Raw genomic sequence first — 11,312 nt, forward strand, 5'->3', positions numbered from 1 at the left:
ACACAGAAAAAGCATTTGACAAAACCTAACACCCATTCTTGATAAAAACTCTCAACAAGTCAGGAATAGAGGAAATTTCCTTTAATCTTTGTAAAGAATATTTACAAAAACCTTACCTTTAACATCATATTTAATGGTGAAAGACTGAATGCTTTCACTATAAAATCAGAAACAAGGCAGGGATGTCTGCTCTCTCTGCTCTTATTAAACATAGTACTGGAAGTTTTAGCCACAGCACTAAAGCATAAATAAATAAACAGATTGGAAAAGAAGGAATAAAACTGTCTCTATTTGCAGATGACATGATTGTATACATTGAAAATTCTAAGGAACCTACAAAAAAATTCCCAAAACTATTAAGTGAGTTCAATAAGGTCACAGGATACAAGATCAACACAGAAAAACAAATCAATCGCATTCCTACATTCTAACAATGAACATGCAGAAATCAAGACTAAAAATACAATATAATTTATAATCACACTAGAGAAAATGAAATACATATGTATACACTTTAAAAAGTATGTACAGGATCTGTACGTTAATACACACAACATAAATGGATTAAAAACATGCTGAGTGAGAGTACCCTATCTAAAAAAACATATAATGCACAATTCCATTTATATAAAATGTTAGAAAAAATAAAACTAATTGAGTATGGAAAAAATTCAAAAGAGTATTATCTCTTGTGGAGAGAGTAGGAGTAGAATTTTCCTGCAAAGAGGCATGAGGGAGCTTTCTAGGTTGATGGAAACATTTTATATCTTGATAAGGTTTTACATTATAGTTATCTGTCAAAACTCACTGAATGTACAGCCGGGATTTGTACATTTCATTGTATACAAATTTTAGTGTAAAGAAAAAAGCTGTAAAGAAATAGTAAACTGCTTTATGATATGCATTTTAAAGTATTTAGGAGGAAGTGTACTGATAACTGATATTTACTTTGAAATCATCAAAGAATGAAGTCAAAAGGATAAACAGATATGTGATAAAGCAAGTATAGTAAAATGTTAATGGTATATGAGTGTCCACTGTAAAACTATTTCCATTCTGCCATATGTTTGACAATTTTCATAACAAAATATTGGGAATAAACCAAAGAGTAGATGTTAGACAAAATATGTACTTTTTAAACAAAATATTTTCCTATTACTTGTATTCTTTGCTTTATTATACACACATACACACTCTTACACTATGTTACACAAAAATAGACTTTCATGAAAGTTGTCTTACTTAGAATATTTTCAGCAGCATGTAACAACAAAATCCAACTCACAATTGCTTATGAAAGTTCCCATCTCACATGAAAAGGAGTCTAAATGTAGAGGCCAGGTGCAGTGGTTCACACCTGTAATCCAGCACTTCGGAAGGCCAAGGCTGGAGTATCACTTGAGGCTAGGAGTTCAAGACCAGCCTGAGCAACATAGCAAGACCCTGTCTCTACAAAAAATTAAAAGAATTAGCCAGGCATGATGGTGTGCACCTGTACTCCTAGGAACATGGGAGGCCGAGGCAGAAGGATCACTTGAGTCTAGAAACTCGGGTTACAGTGAGCTATGATTGCCCCACTGCACTCCAGCCTGGGCGATAGAGCAAGTCTCTGTCTCTTTAAAAAAAAAAAAAAAAACAACCTGAGAACCTCGCCCCCCAAAAAAAAAAAAGCCTATGGGTAGAGTGCTTCTAGGATTGATTATTTCTGTGGTTCACTCAACAGTATCATCAAGAACCATGACTCTGCCCACCTTTCCATTTTGCCATTATGAAAGTGATTTTCCTCAGGCTTTCCATCCCTCAAGGTTGTAGAATGGTTATTTTAGTTACAGGCATTAAGGACAAATCAGAGAGTATCTTGCAGTAGAAAAAGTATATTCTCTTAATAAAAAGTTAAAACCTTTCCCAGAAGCTTCCCAACACACATCCCCTAATATCTCATTGGCCAGAACCAGGTCACATGCCCACTCCTAAGCCAGTCATTGGCAAGGGGAGTACACTGGATCTTCATGAGTAATTAAGACCAGTGAGGATATATCTGACTCACATTCATGAGAAGTAGACCCTAAGACACAATCAGAGTTTTTCCAACATGGAAGAAGGAAGGAAATGTATATCAACAGTGTACACTACATTATATTAATAAATGAATGAGGAAAGATTAGATTCTCTTACAGTAATACATATCTATTGTCAAAACAGGTTGAAAGAGGAAATAAATGTACATATATACATTTTTTCTGGGAGAGAGGGTACATAAAACATACATCTCTTCTCAAAGCAGTTATACTGAAAATGGGTAAGACACTGTTTTCATCATGTATGTCTAGTTCTCTTTTAACCACTTCTCTTTTAGTGGTTAGAGTGGGTTCTGAGATCTTACCAGATTCTAGACACTGTTCTAAGCACTTTTTAGGTATTGATTAATTTAATCCTGACATAATTTTATGAGGTAGGTACTCTTACTATCACCATTTTATACATGAGGAAACTGAGGTAGCAAGAGGATAAATAACTTGCCTAAAATTACCCAGCAGATAAACAGCAATGCCAGTATTTGAACCCAGATGATCTGTCTCCAGAGTCTCTTAAATGCTGCATTATATTACCTTTAAGATATCTTAAAAGTAAGGTGGATGCTGTAGGACACTATGGATTGTTATGATATACTCCTTTCCTTCAAAAACTTCAGAAGTTAGGCTGGGCACAGTAGGTCACACCTGTAATCCCAGCACGCTTGGAGGCTGAAGTGGGAGGATCGCTTGAGGTCAGAAGTTCAAGACCAGCCTGAGCAAGAGCAAGACCCCATCTCTACCAAAAATAGAAAACTTAGCCAGGCATGGTGGCATGTGCCTGTAGTCCCAGCTACTCAGGAGGCTGAGGCAGGAGGATAGCTTGAGCCCAGGAGCTTAAGGTTGCAGTGAGCTATGATGACTCCACTGCACTCTAGCCAGGGTGACAGAGCAAGACTCTGTCTCAAAAAAAAAAAAAAAAGAGAGAAAAGAAAAATCCTTTAGAATTTAATCTTCATATCCCCCAAAATTTAAAAAACCCTTCAAAATCATTTTACCTATGTTAAATCTGCAACTACATTCTGATTATTCAGTAAAACATTTCAAAATAAAACTAGAAATTTATTGAATGAAAAACAAAAGAATTGCTTTGAATGTTCTAATATTAATATTTTTCCATATCAGAAATCTTTATACTAGATTAAATCAACTAATGTGAAAACAGTAGTTTAAATATTATTGGAAAAAAGATTTTTTAAAAACATTAAGTTCTCGCCTATCCCATGAATAGTAGAGATAATTATCTTGAATACTTTTTTAGCTAATCAGACTAAGAAACTCTCTGGAAGAGTGATTAGTATTTTCTTACACAACATGAGAAACCGATTTGAACAATTTCATAAGAGATGGATTATGAGTTTGAAAAGGAATGTAAAAGTACCCAGTTACTGTTTTGGCTGTTTGGACATGTGCCTGCTGTATGTACTATGTCCCTAAATCTGTTCAGGGTCAAGAATTGAAAAGGCCTGACCAATACACAGCCCATCTTGTAAAACTACAGCCTGAAGCAAGCACTTTAAAAAAAACATGACACTTTCTAAAGGTTACAAAGAGTAAATAAACCATCAAATTACTCCTCTTTTATTGTTTTTGTAAAAACACTTAAATCCTTGTGGTCCTAAGGCATCTAATAAAAAATAAACACTTTCAAGATTCTATATTCTGGGATACTTTATTGAAGTTAGACAGAATTTTCTTACTAAATTTAATATAGCTTTTCTCATTGACAATTTAAAAGGAATTTTTATTAATAACTTTTTAAAGCTGCTACAGGAATGGATAGAAGAAAAAATGAAAGTTCTGATAAACAGTTTAACAATTTTTAATAGAAAACATAAATTAATAAAATCCTAATACAGTAGAAGTATATTATAATGCTATTTTTTGGCAATGTGGCTAACACTCACTTTAACAGTTTTCCATGTGGTATAAAGACATATTAAATGTATTCTACAAATCATAATAATCAGAAAGGAGTATGATTCTACTTATAGCATTTTTAATTTTATGGGCTATTGAAGTGCTGCTTAATGTTATTTACCACATATTATACCATTTATTACCCAGTTTTCCCTCACAACTTTCTTAGAAAATTATTGTTATTTTAGGCTACCCAAAATTCCATTGGGTTTTATTTATTGCTAATTTAGAATTCTAAAATTTATTCCTATTTAGATATTTAAAAAATGTAATGTGCCCTTTCTCTGAACTATCATAATACTTTGCTCATAGATCTACTATGATACATAATACATACTATGTGATAGTACAGTTATTAATTTACATGGCATGTAGTATCTAATAAATTTTCAATTCTCTTAAGGCATAGACTGAGAAATGGTTTGTAAAAGGTTATCGAATGTATATTTTAAAAGCTTTGTGGTAGAGGTCCTTTATCCCCATTGTACACATGATTTGGCTCAGAAATATATTTTGTTTAAAAACTGTCAACCTACTTCCAATTTTTAGAATCTGATAGATTTCATATTGAAATCTGGATTTCTAGTTTCTCTTCAACAACTGAAAGAGCTGATAGCACAAGGCCCATTTTTCTACCTGGAATGGCAGCTGTAGGTTGAACTGAAGATACAGGCTTTTCAGTTCAACATAATTCCTACCCTACTCACATCACATGCCAACTACCTGAATCCTGACTAGAGTTGATGTTGTTACTCCTGTGCTATTATTGTTAATCCGTACTCTTTATCAGTAAGTCTGTGGATCTATCTGATAAGGGCATTTATCAGAAATAGTGTCTAACTTCTAAAATGCACACGTTGTGGATTCAATATAAAGCATTCTGTTGATTCAGACTGTTAATTTGTTAATTACTATTAATTTAAAACATTCCATTTTTTCAAATACTATCATTATCAATTTAGGTCCATAAGGAAAAAAATGAGTAATGTTCCCTCTTTTGTTAATTACTGTATAGTTAAGTAGGAAATACACTTTAGTAGAGTAGGAAAAATCTTTTTCTCTGACTTTACAGTGGTTCCCCTCTTATCCACAGGTTTGCTTTCCAAGGTTTCAGTTACCCGCAGTCAACTGCTATCCAAAAATAGGTGAGTACAGTACAATAAGATAATTGTAAGACAGAGACCACAATCACATAACTTTTATTATAGTATATTATTATAACTGTTCTATTTTATTATTGTTGTTGTTAATCTCTTATATACCTAATTTATAAATTAAACTTTATCATAGGTATGTATGTATAGGAAAAAACATAGTATACACCATATAGGGTTTGGTACTATCCCAGGTTTTCAGGCATCCTCTACGGGTCTTGAAACTTATCCCCTGAAGGGGGAAACTACTGTATTTTGTTGTCTTACTTATTTATAAAACACTTAATTGTGTTTTGCTCATTATAACTAAAGCCATTTTGAGATCTAACACATTACAATATAGCTCAACTTTATGTTGACTACGTTATTCATTCCAGGTGATTTATTAGATATATTAATGGAAGAGTATTGAACAAAGAATAGGAGATCTGAGTACTAGTTTCTTAAAGTCTCCGGGTTTTAGGTTAGTCTAGAATCTATCTCAGGTCATTTCCATCTCTAAAACTATACAATTTCATGATTCTGCAAAAAGATTGATGATTTAGAATACAGCTCCAAGATCACAGAGAGAAGGGAAGTACAGAGAGATGATCCTAATAATTAGCATTTGATAGCTGACTAGAGGCTGAGAAAATGAGGCAGATCTACCAGCAGTCTTACGGGGATAGGCTTAGTTGGTGTTCAGGGCCCACCAAGGAAGAGGGACACTGGCAAATATCCCAGGATACCCCCAAAAAGCTACACTCTTGGAGTAGAGAGTAGAAATAAACCAACCCTCAATAAGATGGAAACTCAGCCTCCAGTCAGCTCAGTCTCTCACTAGTAAAATGATCTGCCCAATGCTAACTTCCAGAAGCAAATGTAAATGTCTCTAGAGAAAGATAATACCAACCAAAGGCTCAAATTTCCCTTGTGAATTTTCTTTTTTCATGCACAAAGTTATTCATTCAATCAAAATTTACCCTACTTTCTAGGAGATAAAATCAAATGACCAAAATCAAGGGGGAAAAAAAAAACAATAAAAATGGATCTACAAGAGGTCCGTATATTAGAGTTTATTGACATATACTTTAAAATATATGTGATTAATATACTTAAGAAATTACATGATAAAATGAACTTAAACAGGAACTGAAAATTATAAATGAAGAACCAAATGGACATTTTAAAACTGAAAAATACAATGAATGAAATTAAGAACTCAATATACTGACTTTATTAGTAGATTAAACAAACTGATGAGAGGATTAAGGAACTGAAAGGACAGGAGAAAATAGCCAGACTGAAACATGGAGAGAGAAAAAGATGGAAAATATAAACAAAAACTCAGTAATAATATAGGAGATTTGAACAAGACTGACAAAGTTGATCAATATAATTCATATTCTTAGAACATTACATCCAAGAAATACAAACTACACATTCTTTTCAAGTTCATCAATGCTGGAATATTTACCAAAATGGATTATATGCTTGGCCAGAAAGCAAATATCCACTTATATTAAGTGATTGAGATTACATAGAGTATATTATCTCATATAGTAGAAATAAGTGAGAAACCAATTTTTAAAGGTTAATAAAAAGTAAAAGAAAATTCCCAGATTTTTCTTTGTTTGTTTTTGGAGACAGGGTCTTGCTTTGTTGCCCAGGCTAGAGTGCACTGGCATCATCATAGCTCACTGCAACCTCAAACTCCCAGGCTCAAGCGATCCTCCCATCTCAGCCTGCCAAGTAGCTGGAACTATAGGCGCACATCATTATGCCCAGCTAATTTTTCTATTTTTGGTAGAGACAAGGTCTCCCTGTTGCTCAGGCTGGTCTCAAACTCCTGATCTCAAGCGATCCTCCTGCCTCTGCCTCCCAGCGTGCTAGGATTACAGGTGTGAGCCACCACACCCAGCCATATACACTTTATATTAAAAGAATATATAAACAAAAATTGAACTCTAGTTAATAATATGCATACTAAAGTGTGTAACTTCCAACTTAATTGGAAATGCATCAAAAAAATAAGATCAACAACAGACAGATATATAAGAAATCAAGCATAGACTCTAGATGATATGTATATTGGATTCCTATTACAGCTGTAACAAATAATGACAAACTCAGCGGCTTTAAACAAATTCTATTACAAAATTATTCTATTATCAAACGTATTCTATTACAGTTCTTTAGGTCATAAATCCAAGGTATCTGCAGGGCTGTATAACTTGTGTAGTCTCTGGGAGAGAATCCATTTCCTTGCCTCTTCCAGCTTCCACCTACACACACATTCCTTGGCTTTTAGAACCTTCTTCCATCTTCAAAAAGTGAGCAGCATAACATCTCCAAATCTGTTTCTCTCTGACTACAACCCCTACCTCCATTATCACATCTCTTTCTCTGAGTCATTCTCCTATGTCTCTCTTGTAAGCAGCTTTATTTGTTTATTTATTTATTTATTTATTATTTATTTTTTGAGACAGAGTCTCACTCTGTTGCCCGGGCTAGAGTGCTGTGGCGTCAGCCTGGCTCACAGCAACTTCAAACTCCTGGGCTCAAGCGATCCTTCTGCCTCAGCCTCCCTGAGTAGCTGGCACTACAGGCATGCGCCACCATGCTCACTAATTTTTTTCTATATATTTTAGTTGTCCAGCTAATTTCTTTCTATTTTTTTTTTTTTTTTTAGTAGAGATGGGGTCTCACTCTTGCTCAGGCTGGTCTTGAACTCCTGAGCTCAAATGATCCACCCACCTCGGCCTCCCAGAGTGCTAGGATTACAGGCCTTGTAAGCAAGCAGCTTTATGATTCTTATGAGAGTCAACATCTGGGTCCACCCAAATAATCCAGCAAAATCCCTCCATTTGAAAATTCTTAATTTAATCACATCAACAAAGTCCCTTTTGCCATATAAGGTAATATATTCACAGGTTCTTGGGATTATGACATGGACATCCATCGTGCCATTATTCTGTCTACCACAGTGGGTATACGGATGTTTACTGTGAAATTCTTTCACCTATTATGTACATTGGAAATTTTCCTAATAAAATGTTGGGAAAAATTTAAAATCCAGGAATGCGGATAAAGTGTTACCATCAGAGTAAATATAAAAGCCAAAAACTATCTTTTTCCATGAAAGGGAGAAATTTTTTACCCTTTTAAGAAGAAAGCTTTCTTTTCAGTGAGGAATTTCATTGAAGGTAGCATATATTCTTACATGTAATTATTAAAAACACTGTTCCTCCTCTTCCGAAGATAGTGTCTAAAAGCACTCAAAATGGTCTGGCATTTGACATATCATCATAGGCTTTCCTATAATATAGCCTCTAACACAACTAGGCCATTATCAAACTCTAGTAATAGAATTGTTTATCTTTATTTTTTTTTATTTCAATACATTTAGGGGTACAAATGCTTTTTTCTAACATAGACGAATTGTATAATGCTGAAGTCAGGGCTTTTAGTGTATTTATCAATCAGAATAGTGTACACTGTACCCAAGAGGTAGTTTTTTTATCTCTCACCTGCTCCCACCCTCCCCCTTTCTTAGCTTTCAACATCCATTACACCACTTTATGACCATATATACCCTTTCTTCAGCTCCCACTTATAAGTAAGAACATGTGATATTTGTTTTTCCATTCCTAAGATATTTTACTTAGGATAATGGTCTCCAGTTCTAGCCAAGTTGCTACAAAAGACATTATTTCATACCTTTTTATGGCTGAGTGGTACTCCATGTGTATATATACCACATTTGCTTTATGCACTCATCAGTGGATAGGCACTTAGGCTGATTCCATATCTTTGCAATTGTGAATTGTGCTGCAATAAACATTCAGGTGCAGGTGTCTTTTTTATAAAATGACTTCTTTTCCTTTGGGTAGATGCCCAGCAGGGGGATTGCTGAATCAAATGGTAGGTCTAATTTTAGTTTTTGAGGAATCTCTGTACTGTTTTCCACAGAGGTTGTATTAGTTAACAATCAACCAACAGTGTATAACTGTTCCCTTTTCACTGCCATGTGCAAAAGAATGAAACTGGATCCCTATCTCTCACCATATATAAAAATTAACTCAAGATGGATTAAAGACTTAAATGTAAGACCTGAAACCATAAAAACCTAGAAGAAAACATAGGAAAAACTCTTCTGGATGTTGGCCTAGTCAAAGAATTTATGACTAAATTCAGCAACAACAAAGCAAATACAGCAACAAAAACAAATAAATAAATGGGACTTAATTAAACTAAAAAGTTTCTGCACAGCAAAAGAAATAATCAACAGAGGACACAGACAACCTTCAGAATGGGAGAAAATATTCACAAATTATACATCTGACAAAGAACTAATATCTAGAATCTACTAAGAACCCAACAAATCAGCAAGAAAAAAACCAAATAATCCCACCAAAAAGTGGGCAAAGGAGATGAACAGATTATTTTCAAAGGAAGATATACAAATGTCCAACAAACATAAGAAAATATGTTCAACATCACTAATCATTAGGAAAATGCAAATTAAAACCACAATGAGATACCACCTTACCCTTAACACTGTTCCTTTGCTAACCTGAAATTTTTCAGATTTTTAAAGGAAGCTTGTTTTTTAAGTTGGAAATATGAACAGACTAAAATATAATATTTAAAACATAATAAAACAGAATATTAAGTTTTAAATTTGTGGCATAAAGTTATTTTACTTAAAGGTAACATTTTAAACTAACTTTATAAAAATACCATTTTTTAAGTAGGATTTCATCATTAAACATACTTTTGTTACACTAATAAGCAGCTTTATATAAAATGAATTGTAATATTTAAATTTTCTTATTATAACAATAAACTTCAACATTTTATATCCTAGAACAGGCCCATATTATAATAAAAACATTTCAGATCTCTCACTTATAGCTTATTTTCAGGATGTCATCAAATTCTATTGATTCTTCTTTCTGCCTCTTCTGTTCTATCTTCAGTCATATGAAGTCCTAGTGAACTCACTCCTAGATCATTATTGCAATAGTTTTATAGTTTATTTTCTTTTCTCCAGCATCTTACAAGCTCCAATCCGTTCTATACAGTTAACAACATAGTTTTCAAAGTCAGACACATACCAGTCTCAGAAATGAAATGCTTTTTTTTTTTTTTTTTTTTTGAGACAGAGTCTCACTCTGTTGCCCGGGCTAGAGTGCTGTGGCATCAGCCTAGCTCACAGCAACCTCAAACTCCTGGGCTCAGGTGATCCTCCTGCCTCAGCCTCCCGAGTAGCTGGAACTACAGGCATGTGCCACCATGCCTGGCTAATTTTTTGTATATATATTTTTAGTTGGCCAGATAATTTATTTCTATTTTTAGTAGAGACGAGGTCTCACTAATGCTCAGGCTGGTCTCGAACTCCTGAGCTCAAATGATCCATCCGCCTCGGACTCCCAGAGTGCTAGGATTACAAGCGTGAGCCACCACACCCGGCTATGAAATGCTTTTTAAGGGGATTTGCATAATATAGATCTCCTGCTGAAATCAACATGTTTTACAATTTTATACTATGTATCTCCTTTTTAAAAATATCAGTTATCACTTTTAACAATAAGGATATTTCACTCTTTGAACCTAGAACACTTGCTACATATATTTATTTTGTCACTTAATCATGTGCTGCCTTATTTCATTATTTAATCATTTCATAAGCACTTATAGTATAACTTTAACAAAAATGTAATCTCCCCACGAGGAGTTCTTTTTCTAGTATCTAACTATAGTATGATCTGTGTATTTCCAGGGACTCAATAAATACTAGTTGACTTATCAAGTATTAACAATCGGAAAATTCCTGTTTTATTTTTTGGTTTAGTTTCCAAATTCTTATTTTCCATTCTCTGATCATTGACTTAATCTGTCCTATTCACTTTTACTTCATTATTTGGACTGTATATTTTCTTTCTAAACAAGAGGGGCTTTTAGGTCTTTTCTTCCCCTTGAGAAACAAAAAAACTTAAGAAAATCAAGTTCTCTTATCAAAAAAGCATTTAAAAAAGGAGCTTACCCTTCTCATACGCAACTCTTCTAATGCTTCCAGTAAACTTGTTTTGAAATCTAGTAGCTGAATAGAAAACAAGGTCTCTGAAGAACTTTGAAGAGTAAAGGTAGATGATGATGACTCAGTCTTGAAATCATCCTCCAT

At 33.9% G+C, this 11,312-nt stretch overlaps 1 protein-coding gene across 1 annotated transcript in view; it reads right to left on the minus strand.

Moving 5' to 3' along the window:
- The window catches only part of CCDC73 (coiled-coil domain containing 73), a 93,682-nt gene extending 82,370 nt beyond the window's left edge, over positions 1 to 11,312 (minus strand). The window contains exon 1 of the mRNA XM_045557009.1: positions 11,175 to 11,312. Coding sequence (XP_045412965.1) covers positions 11,175 to 11,312 — 138 coding nt within the window. The remainder of the gene's footprint in view (positions 1 to 11,174) is intronic.

This window comes from Lemur catta, chromosome 7, assembly GCF_020740605.2.
Source record: "Lemur catta isolate mLemCat1 chromosome 7, mLemCat1.pri, whole genome shotgun sequence".
NCBI lineage: Eukaryota > Metazoa > Chordata > Mammalia > Primates > Lemuridae > Lemur > Lemur catta.